The sequence below is a fragment of the Mustelus asterias genome, chromosome 22 (assembly GCF_964213995.1).
Source record: "Mustelus asterias chromosome 22, sMusAst1.hap1.1, whole genome shotgun sequence".
Taxonomy (NCBI): Eukaryota; Metazoa; Chordata; class Chondrichthyes; order Carcharhiniformes; family Triakidae; genus Mustelus; species Mustelus asterias.
This window is the reverse complement of record NC_135822.1, coordinates 72,149,276-72,169,383: the sequence shown is the minus strand read 5'-3', so window position 1 is coordinate 72,169,383 and position 20,108 is coordinate 72,149,276. Positions and strand designations below refer to the sequence as shown.

At 46.5% G+C, this 20,108-nt stretch overlaps 1 protein-coding gene across 1 annotated transcript in view; it reads right to left on the bottom strand.

The window, feature by feature from the left end:
• bin3 (bridging integrator 3) overlaps nucleotides 1–20,108 on the bottom strand; it is a 161,574-nt gene that overhangs the window by 34,998 nt on the left and 106,468 nt on the right. Inside the window, exons 7-8 of the mRNA XM_078239644.1 lie at nucleotides 17,291–17,432; nucleotides 13,340–13,474 (exon numbers count right to left, since the gene is read on the bottom strand). Coding sequence (XP_078095770.1) covers nucleotides 13,340–13,474; nucleotides 17,291–17,432 — 277 coding nt within the window. The remainder of the gene's footprint in view (nucleotides 1–13,339; nucleotides 13,475–17,290; nucleotides 17,433–20,108) is intronic.

Sequence of the window (20,108 nt, the reverse complement as noted above, 5' to 3'; positions counted from 1 at the left end):
TATAGTTCGAGTACTTTAGAGGAGTCAGTTTTTGTCCAATGTGTGCAGGAAGGCTTCCTGACACAGTATGTAGATAGACCAACATGAAGTGAGGCCACATTGGATTTGGTACTGGGTAATGAACCAGGCCAGGTGTTACATTTGGAGGTAGGTGAGCACTTTGGTGACAGTGACCACAATTCGATTACGTTTACTTTAGCAATGGAAAAGGATAGGTATAAACCCCAAAGGGCAAGAGTTATAGCCGCACAAACCTTATTGATGCGATTAGGAGAGATTTAGGATGTGGAAGGAAACTGCAGGGGATGGGCACAATTGAAATGTGGAGCTTGTTCAAGGAACAGCTACTGCGCGTGTCCTTGATAAGTATGTACCTGTCAGGCAGGCAAGAAGTGGTCGAGCGAGGGAACCATGGTTTACGAAAGAAGTTGAATCTCTTGTGAAGAGGAAGAAGGAGACTTATGTAAAGATGAGACGTGAAGGCTCAGTTAGGGTGCTTGGGAATTACAAGTTAGCCAGGAAGGACCTAAAGAGAGAGCTAAGAAGAGCCAGGAGGGGACATGAGAAGTCTTTGGCAGGTAGGATCAAGGAAAACCCTAAAGCTTTCTTTAGGTACGTCAGGAATAAAAGAATGACTAGGGTAAGATTAGAGCCAGTCAAGGACAGTAGTGGGAAGTTGTGCGTGGAGTCCGAAGAGATAGGAGAGGCGCTAAATGAATATTTTTCGTCAGTATTCACACAGGAAAAAGACAATGTTGTCGAGGAGAATACTGAGATACAGGCTATTGGACCAGGTGGGATTGAGGTTCATAAGGAGGAGGTGTTAGCAATTCTGGAAAGTGTGAAAATAGATAAGTCCCCAGGGCCGGATGGGATTTATCCTCGGATTCTCTGGGAGGCTAGAGAGGAGATTGCAGAGCCTTTGGCTTTGATCTTTACGTCGTCATTGTCTACAGGAACAGTGCCAGAAGACTGGAGGATAGCAAATGTTGCCCCCTTGTTCAAGAAGGGGAGTCGAGACAACCCTGGTAATTATACACCAGTGAGCCTTACTTCTGTTGTGGGAAAAGTATTGGAAAGGATTATAAGAGATAGGATTTATAATCATCGAGAAAGGAATAATTTGATTAGGGATAGTCAGCACAGTTTTGTGAAGGGTAGGTCGTGCCTCACAAACCTTATTGTGTGAATACTGACGAAAAATATTCATTTAGCGCCTCTCCTATCTCTTTGGACTCCACGCACAACTTCCCACTACTGTCCTTGACTGGCCCTAATCTTACCCTAGTCATTCTTTTATTCCTGACGTACCTATAGAAAGCTTTAGGGTTTTCCTTGATCCTACCTGCCAAAGGTGACCAAAGAGGTGGATGAGGGTAAAGCAGTTGATGTGGTGTATATGGATTTCAGTAAAGTGTTTTTAAAATGTTCCCCACGGTAAGCTATTGCAGAAAATACGGATGCATGGGATTGAGGGTGATTTAGCGGTTTGGATCAGAAATTGGCTAGCTGTAAGAAGACAGAGGGTGGTGGTTGATGGGAAATATTCATCCTGGAGTTCAGTTACTAGTGGTGTACCGCAAGGATCTGTTTTGGGGCCACTGCTGTTTGTCATTTTTATATATGACCTGGATGAGGGCGTAGAAGGATGGGCTAGGAAATTTGCGGATGACACTAAAGTCGGTGGAGTTGTGGACAGTGCAGAAGGTTGTTGCAGGTTACAGAGGGACATAAACAAGCTGCAGAGCTGGGCTGAGAGGTGGCAAATGGAGTTTAATGCGGAAAAGTGTGAGGTAATTCACTTTGGAAGGAGTAACAGGAATACAGAGTACTGGGCTAATGGTAAGATACTTGGTAGTGTGAATGAACAGAGGGATCTGGGTGTCCATGCGCATAGATCCCTGAAAGTTGGCACCCAGGTTGATAGGGTTGTTAAGAAGGCGTACGATGTGCTAGCTTTAATTGGTAGAGGGATTGAGCTTCGGAGCCAGGAGGTCATGTTGCAGCTGTACAAAACTCTGGTGCGCCGCACTTGGAGTATTGCATACAGTTCTGTTCACTGCATTATAGGAAGGATGTGGAAGCATTGGAAAGGGTGCAGAGGAGATTTACCAGGATGTTGCCTGGTATGGTGCAAAGGTCTTATGAGGAAAGGCTGAGGGACTTGAGGCTGTTGTCGTTGGAGAGAAGGTTAAGAGGTGACTTAATAGAGGCATACAAGATGATCAGAGGATTAGATAGGGTGGACAGTGGGAGCCTTCTTCCTCAGATGGTGATGGCTAGCACAAGGGGACATAGCTTTAAATTGAGGGGTGATAGATATAGGACAGATGTCAGAGGTCGGTTCGTTACTCAGAGAGTGGTAAGGGCGTGAAATGCCCTGCCTGCAACAGTAGTGGACTTGCCAACATTAAGGGCATTTAAATGGTCATTGGATAAACATATGGATGATATTGGAATAGTGTAGGTTAGATGAGCTTTAGATTGGTTTCACAGGTCGGCACAACATCGAGGGCCGAAGGGCCTGTACTGCGCTGTAATGTTCTATGTTCTATGAGAGGTCCACGCGATTTCAGAAACCTCAAAGTTTGACTTCTACAAACGTCAGGTGCTCCCTCCCCACCCCCACCCCCACACTAAAAGACAGAAGTGTCCCACACACGTAGGAGCAACCTTTGAACAGAACCCAAACTTTCCAACTAATCTGGGACCAGGTTTCACACAAGGACCAAAAAAAAAAGGAATTACAAAAACACCGCACTCAGGACTTTACTGACATTAAAAAAAAAACCACAACAGGATGTTTCATGGCAAACCATTGGTCAACCTTCTCTGCAATCTGTTCACAATGCAAGGGTTATGCAACTGTGAAACGTTTTGCTTCATTTGCAGAAGGAACTCTCCTGATCACTGAACTCTGAGTATTTGGTGAGCTGTTTTGATTGGTAAATATGATTTCACCCATTCCAGGCAGGGCGACAAGGCTGAATGAAGAGGATTGAAGTTCAAGATCTCAATCGTGTGCACTCAGATCTCCAAAGTTGCTGCTTGAAATAAATTCTGAGCCATTTGCTTTGCACAGAAATCAGAAATTCTAACAATCTTTGCTGACCCGTTTCACAGTGACTACAGCTGACGGTATCACAGCTAGCTTCTGAAGCGAACACCTTGTCTTCATGGATACTGTTTCCTCATCTAAACTGAGACAGATCATAGAATCCTACAGTGCACGAGGAGGCCATTCAGCCCATCGAGTCTGCACCGATCACAATACCACCCAGGCCCTATCCCCATAACCCCTAGCTAGTCCCCCTGACACTAAGGGGCAATTTAGCATGGCCAACCCATCTAACCTGCACATTCTTGCACTGTGGGAGGAAACCGGAACGCCTGGAGGAAACCCACGCAGACACGGGGAGAACGTGCAGACTCCACACAGACAGTGACCCAAGCCGGGAATCAAACCCGGGTCCCTGGTGCTGTAAGGCCGCAGTGCTAACCACTGTGCCGCCCTAGATAAATGACTTACCTTCCCTCCGAATGCAACTTCCACACCTGATGTATTAAATCCTGTTGTGTTTCTTCATTTCGGGATCTTCCCATTTGTTCACATTATGCATCATCTGAACCGTGCATCAAGAGTGGGCTACTTAGAATTCCTCATAGAATTCCTACAGTGCAGAAGGAGGCCATTCAACCCATCGAGTGTGCACCAACACAGCATCTTATCCAGGCCCACCACCGCACCCAATCTCCATTACCCCGTGCATTTATCATGGTTAATCCATCTAACCGACATGAAGGGCCAATTTAGTGCTCTTGTCTCAAGTCGGAGGACTTGATTGCGGAGAATTTATTGAATACAGGAGTTGGAATGTCTTGTTGAAGTTGTACAAGACATTGGTAAGGCCACACTTGGAATAGTGTGTGCAACTCTGGTCACTCGATTATAGAAAGGATATTATTAAACTAGAAAGAGTGCAGAAAAGATTCACTGGGATGCTACCGGGACTTGATGGTTTGAGTTATAAGGAGAGGTTGGATAGACTGGGACTTTTTTTCTCTGGAGCATAGGAGGCGGAGGGGCGATCTTATAGAGATCTATAAAATAATGAGGGGCATGGATCAGCTAGATCGTCAATATCCTTTCCCAAAGGTAGAGGAGTCTAAAACTAGAGGGCATAGGTTTAAGATGAGAGGGGAGAGATACAAAACTGTCCAGAGGGGCAATTTTTTTCACAGAGGGTGGTGAGTGTCTGGAACAAGCTGCCAGAGGTAGTAATTGAGGCGGGTACAATTTTATCTTTTAAAAAGCATTTAGATAGTTACATGGGTACGATGGGTATAGAGGGATATGGGCCAAATGCGGGCAATTGGGATTAGCTTAGGGGTTTTAAAAAAAAAGGCGGCATGGACAAGTTGGGCTGAAGGGCCTGTTTCTATGCTGTAAACCACTATGAGTGTGTTCAAGTGTTGCTCTGGAGGCCCCAGGACAACATTTAACCTGACAATTCCGGTGCAGTACTGAGGGTGTGTTGTCTTGTCAGAGGTGCCATCTTTCAGATGGCACATTAAACACAGAATCTGTGTGCACTCTTCCTCAGGCAGTTGTGAAAGATTCGACAATATGGCCTGCACGGTGACACACAGTGGTTAGCACTGCTGCCTCACAGCGCCAGAGACCCGGGTTCGATTCCTGGCTTGGGTCACTGTCTGTGCGGAGTCTGCACGTTTTCCCCGTGTCTGCGTGGGTTTCCTCCGGGTGCTCCGGTTTCCTCTCTCAGTCGGAGAAAGATGTGCTGGTTAGAGTGCAACGGCCATGCTAAAATCTTCCTCAGGATGAGTGATTTTGGTAAGCTCTGTATCGACGCGTAATTAAATCACACTTAGGATACTGTGTGCAGTTCTGGCTGAGATATTGTATAAAGGATATGGAGGCATGGAAGAGGATGCAGAAGAAACGGTTTACCAGGATGTGCAGGTCTGGCAATCAGAAAAGGCTGGCCAGGCTGGTCCTCACTTCTCTTGGCAAGTGAAAGCTCAGCAAAGATGTAACACAAGTCTTGAAAATTATGAAAGGCTTCGACAGAGTCAACACAGAAATGTTCCCATTTTTTTTTGTCGTTGAAGTTTAGTTTAAGTTTAAATTTATTCATCAGTGTCACAAGTCAGGCTTACATTAACACTGCAATGAAGTTACTGTGAAATTCCCCGAGTCGCCACATTCCGGCGCCAGTTCGGGTCAATGCACCTCAACCAGCACATCTTTCAGACTGTGGGAGGAAACTGGAGCACCCGGAGGAAACCCACACAGACACAGTGAGAATGTGCAGACTCGGCACAGTGACCCAAGCCTGGAATCCCTGACACCCTGGCATGTGAGGCAGCAGTGCTAACCACTGCGCCACCGTGCTGCCCCAGTGCTTCTCAGAATAAAACTGGAAACTATGAATATCGGCCAATCATCCTTTATCCAAAAACCCTTGGGGCCAACTGCATTTCAGAGTTCAGATCACTCCTGCTTTGGAATAGTGCACTTGAACTTACATTTCAATCGTCTAAGCTTGGGCTCGCTCCAGTATACAGTCAATAAAATGGCACGGATCACTGCGGTGCCCCACCAGTCACTGCCATTCAGAAAAAAACCCGTTTATATTTCCTGTCTGCCAACCAGTTTTCTATCTGTCTCAAAAAACTTCCCCCAGTCCCCATGCGTTTTAATGTTACACGCTAATCCGTTACGTGGGACTTAGTCAAAAGCATTCTGAAAGTCTAAATAAACCACATCCACTGGCTCCCCCTCATCAATTCCACTAGTTACATACTCAGAGAATTCCAGTAGATTTGTCAAGCATGATTTCCCTTCTGTAAATCCATGCTGACTCTGTCCAATCCTGGCATTCTTTTCCAAGCGCTCTGCTGTAAAATCTTTGATGATAGGTTCTATCATTTTCCCTGCTACTACTGTCAGGCTGACTGGTCTATAATTCTGTTTTCTCTCTACTCCCTTTCGAACATTAGCTACCCGCCAATCTGTCGGAACTGTTCCAGAGTCTGTAGAATCTTGGGAGATGACCACCAATGCATCCATTATTTCTCGGGCCACCCTGCCGCTATTTCTCCATCATCCCGACTATATCATACCCGTTTATGTTAATCATTGATGTTTTTGAGAAGAACTTCCTTCGGGCTAAAGGGGACAAAGGATACAAGGGGAAAGTGGGGACAGGTAACTGAGTTGGATGATCAGCCACGATCATGAGTGGTGGAGCAGACTTGAAGGGCTGAATGGCCTACTCCTGTTCCTACTTTCTCTGTTCCTTTGTAAATCCCTTCACCCACAAAGTGGTGACAGCCTGGAGCTCAGTATTTTCTGTTCTTTATTCTTTCATGGGATGTGGGCATCACTGGCAAGGCCAGCATTCGCTGCTCGGCCCTAAATTGCCCTTGAACTGAGCGTCAGAGGGCAGTGAGGCGTCAACCACATTGCTGTGGCTCTGGAGTCACATATAGGCCAGGACCAGGCAAGGATGGCAGATTTCCTTCCCAAAAGGACATTAGTGAACCAGATGGGTTTTTACAACGATGGATGATAGTTCCATGGTCACGGTTACTGACCTTCATATAGTTTCATATTCCAGCTTAATAATTGAACTCAAATTTCACCAGCTGCTGTAGTGGGATTTGAATCCACCTCCCAGTGACATTACCATTGTACCACTATCTCCCCCTCCCCGCCACTTCCACCACAGAGACTATTTGAGGCGAATAATAGTAGCATTTCAGATGAAGCTAGTTAAGCAAAGAATCGTAGAATCCTACAGCACAGAAGGAGGCCGTTTGGCCCATCGAGTCTGCACCAGCTACAATTCCACCCAGGCCCTTTCCCCATAACCCCGTGCCTTTACCTGAGCCTAGTCCCTCTGACACAAAGGGGCAATTTAGCATGGCCAATGCATCTGACCCACACATCTTTGAAGTGTGGGAGGAAACCAGAGCCCCCGGAGGAAACCCACGCAGACACGGGGAGAATACGCAAACTCCACACAGACAGTGATCCGAGGCCGTAATTGAACCCGGGTCACTGGAGCTTTGAGGCAGCAGTGCTAACCACTGTTCCACCATGCCGCATGTGAGAGAGGGGAATGGAGTGTTATGCTGCTATAATCTCATTGACTTCGAGCAAAATTTGAACTCCCAGTTCATAACTGAAGGAATTACCCCACAAGATGACATGCTTTAAACAAAAAACATTGACTGTACGGGAATTGGACTAAGTACTCCCAATTTAGTTTCACAAACATTCCCATTTCAAATTCTCAACAAACTGTTGTGTTTTTGTTTCCACCCAAGAGCTACTCTATACATTGTAGGATCTTGAGGGTTCCTTCTTTTCTCCTGAGATCAAACCAAAGTGTGCCACAGCTCTTTGGAATGTACTTTGATTCACCTCAGTGTTCCAGCTATCCTCCAAGCTAACCGATTGTTTGGGGTCCTTCAAGCAGTTCTCATTTAGGACCTCGTGATTGTGGACACGGCCGCGAGGTTCACTGCCCTCCTTGCTCTGTGGCTCCAAAATCAGAAAACATCTTTGTTCCTGATAGCCCTTTGGTCCCACTCCCAGCTGCTTCCGAGCACTCATTGCCGGCAGCTTTCACCCACACTGCCTGGGACTGAGAGAAAACACACAGGAAAACCCAACTCCAAAAGCGCACCTACTCTTCAACTTATCCCTGTGGCAAACTGGCATCTCTGGGATTCGGTAAGAAGTCTCACAACACCAGGTTAAAGTTGGACTTTAACCTGGTGTTGTGAGACTTCTTACCGTGTTCACCCCAGTCCAACGCCGGCATCTCCACATCATCTCTGGGATTACCCAGACAGAGATTTGAACTTATCGTCCACAATTCCCAAACCTGTCTGCAAAGCATATGGATACTTGAAGAACCTCTTTTGTTCACCAGTTACTTCTCAACCTTTCTTTGTACTGGAGGATGACAATCATTCACGCCTCGCACTGACACAGGGCATTTTTCCTCAGATTTACTGAATTCAGGTCCCCAGCGAAAGAGGCCAACCTGCTGTTTGATAGCTTCCATTGTTCTAATTCTGACCGTTAATGTTTAAATACCTTTTGATGACTTGAATTCCAGAGTTTCAATTATCTTACGTACAGAAACCAAATTTCCCCAAAACTAAATAGGTGCTGGCTAACTGCAAATGAAAATGAAACGCGCTCAGAATCAGATAAGGAGAAGTGGGAGAAGGCTTCAATGAAGCAGAAACAGCAACATTTGATTTGATTTATTATTGTCACATGTATTAACATATGTGAAAAGTATTGTTTCTTGCGCGCTATACAGACAAAAACATACCGTTCATAGAGAAAGAAAGGAGAAAGTGCAGAATGTACTGTTACAGTCAGAGCAAGGGTGTAGAGAAAGATCAACTTAATACGAGGTAGGTCCATTCAAAAGTCTGACAGCAGCAGGGAAGAAGCTGTTCTTCATGCGGTTGGTACATGACCTCAGACTTTTGTATCTTTTTCCCGATGGAAGATGATGGAAGAGAGAATGTCCGGGGTGCGTGGGGTAATTAATTATGCTGGCTGCTTTGCCGAGGCAGTGGGAAGTGTAGACAGAGTCAATGGATGGGAGGCTGGTTTGCGTGATGGATTAGGCTACGTTCACGACCTTTTGTAGTTTCTTGCGGTCTTGGACAGAGCAGGAGCGAGACCAAGCTGTGATACAACCAGAAATAATGCTTTCTATGGTGCATCTGTAAACGTCGGTGAGAGTCGTAGCTGACATGCCAAATTTCCTTAGTCTTCTGAGAAAGTAGAGGCGTTGGTGGGGCTTTCTTAACTATAGTGTCGGCATGGGGGGACCAGGACAGGTTGTTGGTGATCTGAACACTTAAAAACTTGAAGCTCTCGACCCTTTCTACTTCGTCCCCATTGATGTAGACAGGGGCATGTTCTCCTTTACGCTTCCTGAAGTCGATGACAATCTCCTTCGTTTTGTTGACATTGAGGGTGAGATTATTGTTGCCGCACCAGCTCACCAGATTCTCCATCTCATACTCTGGCATAGACTGGATGGGCCAGTTTATGTGTCTGTTATATAATTCCCTCTCAGGACAAGAAATGTTTCGAGGTATTTGTCAGTCACTTTGTCTTTTGTGGAATTAAATGTGGTTCAGCGCAACCAGTGTTCCAATGTAGCTGCTAAAGGGGCCACTGTTTCGCAGTGGGAGCCTGTTGCCTTGGTTTGACCCTCCTCCTCGCCTTATAAACCTTTTAAATCCACGACTATTCTGGGGAAACTTGGAGATCAAACGAGTGGCGTGCCCGCAGCTCTCAGAGCAGAGCACTGGTCTGCCAACCCCCAGGCTCAGGGTCCCAGCCTCAATCATTTAAACTTGGCTGGCCTCCTCTGGTTTGAGTTTGCAGTTCCTGGCCGGGTGTGTGGAAGGAACACTGCGCGATATCAGGCCAGCACAGCTCAGGAAAATGGGAGGACATATCGTGAAAGGTCAGTCCTGGCCCTGCAGAAGTCTTTCCCCAACTGCTTGCAGAGAGAGAGAGACCACCAGAGATTGATTTCCAACCCAAGAAAGCCCAGCCCAGCTAGCTGAAGGATAAATTACAGGTCTGTTCCCTTCCAAACTGGAGCAGGCTGTGCCAAAAAACTGCACCATTCTTCATTTGTGGTCAAAAATTTCATTTCTGCTCGTGTGAAATCAGGAGGTAAAATCTGACAGGTGAATGATTGACAATTTGGACAATTTCTTTTGGAATATACATGTCATTTTGGAGATAGTATGAAGCTATTTTTTAAATGATGGATATTAATTGTGACTCTCCATCCTGCCGCTGTTTTCTTTCAGACTCTCACTGCTTCAGCTGCTGTATTTTACAAGTCAGAAGCCAAGAGCCTGATGAAATCCTGACCAAAAGAGCTTCTTCCCTGCTGCCATCAGACTTAGAGTCATAGAGGTTTACAGCATGGAAACAGGCCCTTCGGCCCAACTTGTCCATGCCACCCTTTTTTTTTTAAAACCCCAAAGCTAGTCCCAATTGCCCGCATTTGGCCCATATCCCTCTATACCCATCTTACCCATGTAACTGTCTAAATGCTTTTTAAAAGACAAAATTGTACCCGCCTCTACTACTACCTCTGGCAGCTCGTTCCAGACACTCACCACCCTCTGTGTGAAAGAACTGCCCCTCTGGACACTTCTGTCTCTCTCCCCTCTCACCTTAGACCTATGCCCTCTAGTTTTAGACTCCCCTACCTTTGGGAAAAGATATTGACTATCTAGCTGATCTATGCCCTTCATTATTTTATAGACCTCTATAAGATCACCCTCAGCCTCCTACGCTCCAGAGAAAAAAGTCCCAGTCTATCCAGCCTCTCCTTATAACTCAAACCATCAAGTCCTGTTAGCATCCCAGTAAATCTTCTGAATGGACCTACCTCACATTGAGTTGATCTTTCTCTACACCCTAGCTATGACTGGAACACGACATTCTGCACCCTCTCCTTTCCTTCTCTATGAACGGTATGCTTTGTCTGTATAGCGCGCAAGAAACAATACTTTTCACTGTATACTAATACATGTGACAATAATAAATCAAATCAAAATTCAGAAGTGGCTGATAATTAATTGGGAGTTTTAACAGTATGTTAAATAGGTTTTTTAAAAATTCATTCTTTGGGCCAGGGCATCACGAGCTGGGCAGCATTTATTACCCATCCCTAGTTGCCCTTGGAGGGCGATTGAGAGTCAACCACATTGCTGTGGCTCTGGAGTCACATGTAGACCAGACTGGGTAAGGATGGCAGATTGCCTTCCCTGAAGGACATTAGTGAACCAGATGGGTTTTTCCGACAATCGACAATGGTTTCATGGTCATCAGTAGATTCTGAATTCCAGATTTTTTTTTATTCAATTCAAATTCCACCATCTGCCGTGGCGGGATTCGAACCCGGGTCCCCAGAACATTAGCTGAGTTTCTGGATTAATAGTCCAGCGATAATACCACTAGGCCATCGCCTTCCCTTAAGAGTGAAAGATATAGTTATCCCTATATAGTTATATAGGTATCCCTACAGTATACATGTACCTATCGGTATCGTTAAAATAAATATATATTATACATAAATAACTACTTACTTACTTATATATATTATATATATATATATAAAATTCACATCAGTTTGCAGCTGCTCATGACAGGAACGAGGTATAACTAAAGTTGAAGCACAGACACAGCTACAGACACAAACACACAAGAGGCTTCAACTGTCGTCTAGACCCTGTGTTGCGATGTGTTCAATCTTCACCTATAGCCTCACACACCAATGAATACGCTGCATAGAGTTTATTTAATCTGCACCATTTGCAACTAAAGCTCTCTGTGATCCACTGGATCACAGTGGATTCAACAACTGGGCTGGTTCTCACCTCGGGCCTGTTAACTTCCACTGTACAACTCGCGACATGTAATCCCCACAGATTCATTCATGATTAAGTTTTTTAAAAAGTTTATTTATTCGTGACAAGGCTTACATTAACGCTGCAATGAAGTTACTATGAAATTCCCCTAGTCGACACACTCCGGCGCCTGTTCGGGTCAATGCATCCTAACCAGCACGGGAGAAAACCGGAGCACCCGGGGGAAACCGACGCAGACATGGGGAGAAAGTGCAGACTCCACACAGACAGTGACCCAAGGCTGGAATCGAACCCGGGTCCCTGGCGCTGTGAGGCAGCAGTGCTAACCACTGTATTACTGTGTCGCCCAACGTCAGTTGATGCTGATATGATTTCCTGTGCAACATTTATCCTTGTGGTCTGAACTAGCAGAAGATTACTGATCGCTTCTTCTCTTGAAAGACCAACAAAGCCTGCCAAATAAATGTAGTGGACAGTATAATAGAGTCTTCTAGGAATACGCACCTAACTGTATACAGGAAACCAAAGGAGATTTAACATTTTCCCCAGAGACGAGATTAAAAGTTTTTTCCTCCATTTTTGTCTCAATTGCAAGTAATGTTAGTGGACAGATTCCATGCCTGGCAAGTCCCAAGTACAGGAGGACCTATAATAAGGTTCTCCAAAATTCAAGCAAACCATACAAAAGTCTACACATTCAAGGGAGATACTTAACGAACGAACGCTTCTGCTGAGCAAGAATAAGAATCCCATTTTCCGGTCTATTTCCATCAGAAAGCCATGAATTCCTGGATGAGGTTTATCCAATTATTGGAGGAGTCCAAATAACTGATAGCAAGATGTTCTGATCAATAATTAGTTGTTAATTGGGAGCAAGATATTCACACAATTATAGACTGAATAAATTCTGCAAAGGTTCCCAAGTGGGAAAGCAACTAGATGGTTCTTTCCACTTGGAACCCTGACAGTTCTGAAGCCAATTATCCTCTCATTGAGAAAGTCTGAGACATTTGCTGTACAGAAAGAGGCCATCTGGCCCATTGAGTCAGTGACACCTCTCCACAGAGCAAACTAGTGCTCAAGTCAATAAGTGCGTGTGCGCGCGTGTGTGTGTATGTGTGTGTGTGTGTGAGTGCGCGCGCGGGGTTGTGTGTGCATGTGCACGTGGTTTGTGTGTGTGCGGCGCATGTGGTGTACGTGTGCGCGTGCACATGTGGTATGTGTGCGTTCACATGTGGTGCTTGTGTGTGCGTGCATGGTGTGTGTGTGCGCGCGCGCGCATGTGGTGTATATATGTGTTTGCATGTGTGCATGTGAGAGTGTGTGCATGTGTGCGCGTGCGTCCGTGTGTTAAAACCACTGGCTACCACGCCCGTCTCATCTGGGCCTTTGGAAAGATTTCAATATCTCACTTTCATGAGAGATTGTTTCAATCCCAAAAGGTGAAGTTTTCTTTTGAATTGGGGAATCATAAAGCTTTCTGGCAATTAGAGTGAGAGAGGAGAAGATACCCATCGAATATCCAAAGATATAAACAGCAGGTTCTCACGCAGAAAGTCAATCGCCTATTCAAACGTTCATCACAACCAAGGGCCTGGAGGATCACACAAAGCATCCTCACCTCTTGAATCACATGGAAAAGCACAGATCCCATGAAGCAAAGGCCCACACAGTTACCAATGGATCTGAAAGCTAACTGAAGAATCAAGTCTTCTGTCACAATGCTGCAGAGGCCCACTGATCTCAATGGATCTGAAAGCTAACTGAAGAATCAAGCCACAATGCTGAATAGATAACCGGTGGACCTGAGCAAGTGGTAACCAATTCAAATGGAATGAAGAGTCTGAGAGTTGGAAGAAGCCAGGCCTCCGTTGCCTACCTGTGCACGGATCAAAGCCTCGAAGCTGGGCTGAAAGTAATCAATGCGACTATTGTAAAACTTTGGCATCTCTTCAAGCAGCTGCTTGTTCTTGGCTTCGAAATCTTCACGGACTGGCCTGAGCTCCTCTCGCGCCTAGGAAATAAAAAAGACATGTGATCTCGGGGGGTTTGTACCGACAGATTTTAAACTGACAATTAGGAGGCAGAGCTGGAAGCAGCTTGGAAAACAATGGGGGGTTGGGGGGGGTGGATCTGCCTCGTTCGGCTGGCCCTGCCCCCCCCCGGTTTGGGAACTGATTCTCCACGTACAGCCACTCACACAATTAGACAGAAACCCAATCTGGTCAAGCAACCAGGTTTCAATCCATTCAGAGCCCGCACACCAATTATATTTTTACTGGGAGGACAAAGAGGGAGGCTGCACAGACCGGCAGGGAGGGGGGTTGTTGTGTACACTGCAGGAGGATTTAATCAAACCAGCAAAACATCAGCCAAAATAATGGAACATCTCGAGGACCAAAAGCACCTTACGGATTGTCAGGCACAGTCAGCTATGTGCACTCTTCCTGGTAAAGTGCAGAATTCCCTTGCTCTGAGTATTCAGGCGAGAGCTCCGTTCAGTTGTAATTAACCAGGATAAGTAGCCTTAGAGAGGGCGATGTCAGTGGGATTTGCTTCAGAGATACTGTAATATCTGACACAGTACTGACACAGGGAATCCCTGACTGACCTCCCTGTAGGACTCATAGAATACAACCTCCTGGGTGATGGGTTATTAAAACCTGTTGGACTTTAACCTGGTGTTGTGAGACCAGATGGAGATCGTATACCGAGCCCTGTATAAAGCAGGCCCCTGAGCGGATTCATGGTCACATTGTCCCGGTTGGGACCTGTTTGTGTTCACCACAGGCTTGTGGTTTTGCTTTACTGTATTTTGTGCAATAAAGCACTGTTCCTTTACAGCTGACTCCTGGATGCAGTGTTAGGAAGGTCATTTGACTTGCATTATTCATGTGTTCCCATGAGTTTTACAGTGTTTTTGGTGTCATGTGAGACAAGATCGATGAGCCAAGGCTGGGAAAATAAGAGCAGGGAGATTAGGGCAGAAACAAGATAAAACTCGGATTAGGCCACAGCAAGAGCACCACGTACCAATCTGGCCACCACATTACAGGAATCATAGAATCCCTGCAATGCAGGAGGAGGCCATTTGGCCCATTGAGTCTACACCGATTCCTTGACAGAGCATTTTACCCAGGCTCACCCTCCCTTGTCCTATCCCTATAACCCTACGCATTTATCGTGCCATCTTGGGACACTAAGGAGCAATTTACCATGGCCAATCCACCTAACCTGCACATCTTTGGAGTGTGGGAGGAAACCGGAGCACCCGCAGGAAACCCACACAGACACGGTACAAACTCCACACAGAGAGTCACCCAAGGCTGGAATTGAATCCGGGTCCTTGACGCTGTGAGGCAGCCGAGCTAACCACTGTGCCAATGCGATCATACTCGGAACAGTGTGGAGGAGATTTACAGCACTGTCACCAGAAATGGAGAAATTTAACTTGGAGGAAGGATTTGTTTGGTTGGCGATTTTCTCCCCCCTCTTTGGAACAGCGGAGGCTGAGGGAAGATTTCATCGAGGTGCTTTAAGTTATGAGGGGCCTCGGCATTGGATAGGAAGAACCTATTTCCACTGACAGAGAGGTCAACAATCGAACTCAAAGCAATTGACGTGAGGCTCAGCGGGGAGTTGTAGTGAAGTGTTTTCACCCAGAGAAGGAACAGAATCTGAAACTCGCTGCCTGTACGGGTGATGGTGGCAGAAGCTCTCAGTGTATTTAACAAGATGTGCAGAGCAGTGTGCCCAGGACCCAGAGCTGGAAAGCGGGATTACTCTGGATCGCTCTCCCTCAGTCAGCACAGCTGCCTGTGGTGTTTTACATTGTCAATGTTCCTACACCTCTGGGAAGGACCCACTTCTTTAAACTCAAATTAGCCCGACAGATAGTAGGATGAATGGCAGAATGCGCAGTTCTTCAATCCTCTTCTTCTTGCTTATCTCTTGCCCTCTCCTCCTTCCATTCTATCTCTGCTGATCTCTGCGCCTGCTTCTTTGTCCTGTTAACGCTGGACTTAGTCTTTGTCCTGAATGTGGTGTCTTTAAAAAAGTATAGCCAAAGTCCCCTGACTTGAGGGTCCAATGGGAACTCAGAGTGATTGATCACACCAGAGAGAGGGAGTTGTGTCTCATAGAGTGATAGAGGTTTACAGCCTGGAAACAGGCCCTTCGGCCCAACCTGTCCATGCTGCCCCCTTTTTTAAAAAAAACCCTAAGCTCATCCCAATTGCCCGCATTTGGCCCATATCCCTCTATACCCATTGTACCCATAGAACTATCTAAATGCTTTTTAAAAGATAAAACTGTACCCGTCTCTACTACTACCTCTGGCAGCTTGTTCCAGACACTCACCACCTCTGTGTGAAAGAATTGTCCCTCTGGACACTTTTGTATCTCTCCCCTCTCACTCTTATCTCTCTGGGTGTAGAATTCCAAACACTAACCACTCTCTAAGAAATAAACCCAACATATGTGGGAATTTACTCTGCTTTGATTTACTTTACACCTGACATCGTTTTAAAATACGGCACCTAATTAATCCCTGGCACAATATTAAGAAATTCTAGACCCTCTCTTTCTTAATTTGGCAACCTGTGCCTTGGAAATCTCGATTTAAATAAATATGGGATATGAATGTGGTGTGGATAGATTATGATTATATTATTAACACGATTACAGATTTAATTTTTCTTTTAGACTTCGTCTTCAGGCACCCAGGGCCAAGGTGAAGAATAAAAGAAAAGGCAATGCAACAATTAAATACATATTGCTTCTGGAGGTATCTAGTAAGTAAGAACAGAGGCTGTGTCCCAGTCTGCCCTGATGCTGCAAAATCCTCCTGTTCGTCATTGTCAATAAATACCTTCCTTGTTCCTAACTGAGCCTGAAGTCTATTGACGACACCATGACAGCCTTTCTGTTCCTCTGGAGGCGACGCTCAGTGGGCTGGTGGGCGGTAAACTGGGAGGGTATCTGGTTCAGTACCTGCTCAGCGCAGAGCTTGCTGATCCAGACTGGGATAAAGGATTCAGCACCATGGAGCGAGGGTGAGGAATACACAAGCTGCAGTTCCTCTTCACAATCCAGTGAGGGTGGATTTTCCCGTCCCGCCCGCCACGGGAATAGGAGCGCGTGAGGGGGGCGGACCATGGAATTGTCCGCTGACCTCGGGCAGGATTTTCCGGTTTGGGGGCGAGCGTGGCTGGAAAATCCCGCCTGTGATGTCCGTGTTCGCGAAGTGAATGGCCTCAGTCATTTTGCCTGTTTCCTGCCACATAAAAGGTTTCATATTTGGACCAAGTCTGGAGATGGAACAAGTCCATCAAAAGAAATGTGTTCCCCCTGTTCCCCCCACCCCCAAATCACCTGCAGACCATCACTGATTGAAGCAGTTCCAATTTTACAACAATCCTCACTTTATATCAAAGAACAGGGTCCAGAATACATCTTGGGTTATCTTCAAAACATTGGCACAGTGGCCCAGTGGTTAGCACTGCTGCCTCACAGCGCCAGGGACCCGGGTTCGATTCCCGGCATGGGTCACTGTCTGTGTGGACTTTGCACATTCTCCCCGTGTCTGCGTGGGTTTCCTCCGGGCGCTCCGGTTTCCTCCCACACTCTGCAGATTAGGTGGATTGGCCATGCTCAATTGCCCCCGAGTGGCATTAGCAGGGTAAACGTGTGGGGTTGTTACAGAGATCGGGCCTGGGTGGGATTGTTGTTGATGCAGGCTCGATGGACCAAATGGCCTCCTTCTGCACTGTAGGGATTCTATGAGTACCAACCTTTGATTTCTCACAGGAGCGTCTTGTTGCCGCCTTACCTGGTGAAGCTTTGCAAGCACAGGACCAGATTTCTCCTTCTCTTCATATTTCTCCACTTTGGACTGTAATCTTTTGTAGTCCTGTAAACTCTGTTCACGTCTCTTCACCGCCATGTTCAGGCTTGGGAAAACGTTACCGAACCTGGGGCAACAACAAAGGAAAAGCAACACCTGAAGAGAAGCTGTGAAAACACTCCAGCTCAGGCCTCAAGCACGCCAGGTTCAGTTAGAAAGACCAACAGACAGTCACATTGCAAACCGGATGGCTAAGGTGCCAAATCCAACTCCAAGACTCCAACACACAAGCCACCTTGTGGGAGAGGAGAACTGAGCTCAGCAGGGGTCAGCCAGGGGACCAGGAAAATTAGCAGCACCCTCACTGTGGACTGGCCGTCACTGCATACGCATGAAATAGACAGCGCAGGCAAAAGGTGGACGATTCGCTATAATCTATCAACAGGGCACGGCTGAATGTCCTTGCCAACAGCACCAAAACTGTAATAAAGTTTATTTATTAGTCATAAGTAAGGCTTACATTAACACTGCAATGAAGTTACTGCGAAATTCCCCTGGTCGCCACAGTCCGGCGCCTGTTCGGTTCAATGCACCCGAGCCAGCACGTCTTTCAGATTGTGGGAGGAAACCGGAGCACCCGGAGGAAACCCACGCAGACACGGGGAGAGCGTGCAGACTCCACACAGACAGTGACCCAAGCTGGGAATCGAACCCGGGTCCCTGGCGCTGTGAAGCAACAGTGCTAACCACTGGGCCACCGTGCTGCGACATGACATGATTAAGTGGCCATTGTCTGAATGGACATTCCATCCATCTGCCACTAAAGATTATGACATTACCAATGGGACGGCAATTGAAAAGCTATTGTCTTGGGCCTACCTCTTTGTATCATGTGTATATAATCTATCGGTGTGCCTGACTAGAAACAATCATCTTTACGAGGCGCTGTGCCCTATCAAAAAAGCTGACTGCATGCAATCGAAAAGAGCAGACTGAAGCCTGAGGAAAATCTTTTTCGCTCCAACACCTACACGCAGTACCGGGGGAATACCACCTCGCCGGAGGAAGTACCAAAAGCAAGGCCCCATCTGCCTTTACAGGTGAATGTCAAGTAAGTTTAAGGGAGCCGTGCGGAGAAACATTTTCACACAGAGGGTGGTGGGTGCCTGGAATGCGCTGCCAGTGGAGGTGGTGGAAACAGGCACATGAGCAACGTTCAAGATATATCTAGATAGACACAGGAACGGGAAGCAAACAGAGGGATAGGAAGGCGCAGACTTGGTGGGCCGAAGGGCCGGTTCCTGTGCTGTATTGTTCTTTGTTCTAAAAGCTGACAAGGCACAACTCCAAAAGTAATTCTTCCATTATGAACACACTTGTTCATCAACCCAGACTAATCATTTGTTTAGGCTTTGTGGTCTTGGTCATATTTGAATAGTCTGGTGTATTCAGGCGACACCGTGACTCAGTGGTTAGCATTCTCTTTCAAAGAACAAAGAAAATTACAGCACAGGAACAGGCCCTTCGGCCCTCCAAGCCTGCACCGACCATGCTGCCCAACTTAACTGAAACCCCCTACCCTTCCGGGGACCATATCCCTCTATTCCCATCCTATTCATGTATTTGTCTGGACGCCCCTTAAAAGTCACTACCGTATCTGATGGAATCAAGGAGGCCATTTGGCCCATCGAGCCTGCACTGACAACAATCCCATCCAGGTCCTGTCCTATCCCCGTAACCCCACATATTTACCTTCCTAATCCCCCTGACATTAAGGGGCAATTTACCATGGCCAATCCACCTAATCCGCACATATTTGGACTGAGAAAGGAAACCGGAGCACCCGGAGGAAACCCACGCAGACACGGGGAGAACGTGCAAACTCCACACAGACAGTGACCCAAGCCGGGAATCGAACCCGGGTCCCTGGCGCTGTGAGGCAGCAGTGCTAACCCACTGTGTCACCGTGCAGGGTTACCCATCACTCTTCCAAATGCCAAAGAATATAGTCACCATTTACTCAGCTTTCCATCGTAGGACACACCCCTCGTCCCAGCGACCACTCTCATGAATTTATGAGTGCAGCTCAGCTCATTTCTCTTGGTTTTTAATATCCTTACCAAACAAAAATAATCAGTCTTGGTTTTAAATTGATCAAAGTTAACCTCAAATCTCAGCAGTTTTTTGGAATGAGTGTGTTACCAATTTATACTACTCCCATCTGGGGAAACAGTGCTTCTCAAAAACTCAAGCTCGTGAGGAAAAGTGAACCAGGTGGTGAAAAAAAATGAAGGGGCACCCCCTTCTTATGTGGTGTGGTGGTATCATCACTGGGATTAGTAATCCAGAGACTGAGGGCAAGATCCAGCGACCTGGGTTCGAACCACGCCACGGCAGATGGTAGAATTTGAATTCAATATTAAAAAAATCTGGAATGAAAAGTCTAACGGTGACCATGAAACCATTGTCGATTTTCGGAAAAAACCCATCTGGTTCACTCATGTCCTTCAGGGAAGGAAATCTGCTGTCCTTACCTGGTCTGGCCTACATGTGACTCCAATGTGGTTGACTCTTAAATGCCCCTCTGCGATGGAGGGCAGTTAGGGATGAGCAATAAATGGTGGCCCAGCCAGCATCGCCCACGTCTCCTGAGCGATTAAAAAAGTGAGAGACAAGAGGAAAGATTAAAATTGAGGAAGCAATGTTGTGTTGTGACTAAGTCAGAGTGCTCCTTCAGAGGATGGTTGCAGACATCGCGGGCTGAATGGCCTCCTTCTTCGCCGTCACATTCCACCCCCGTGAC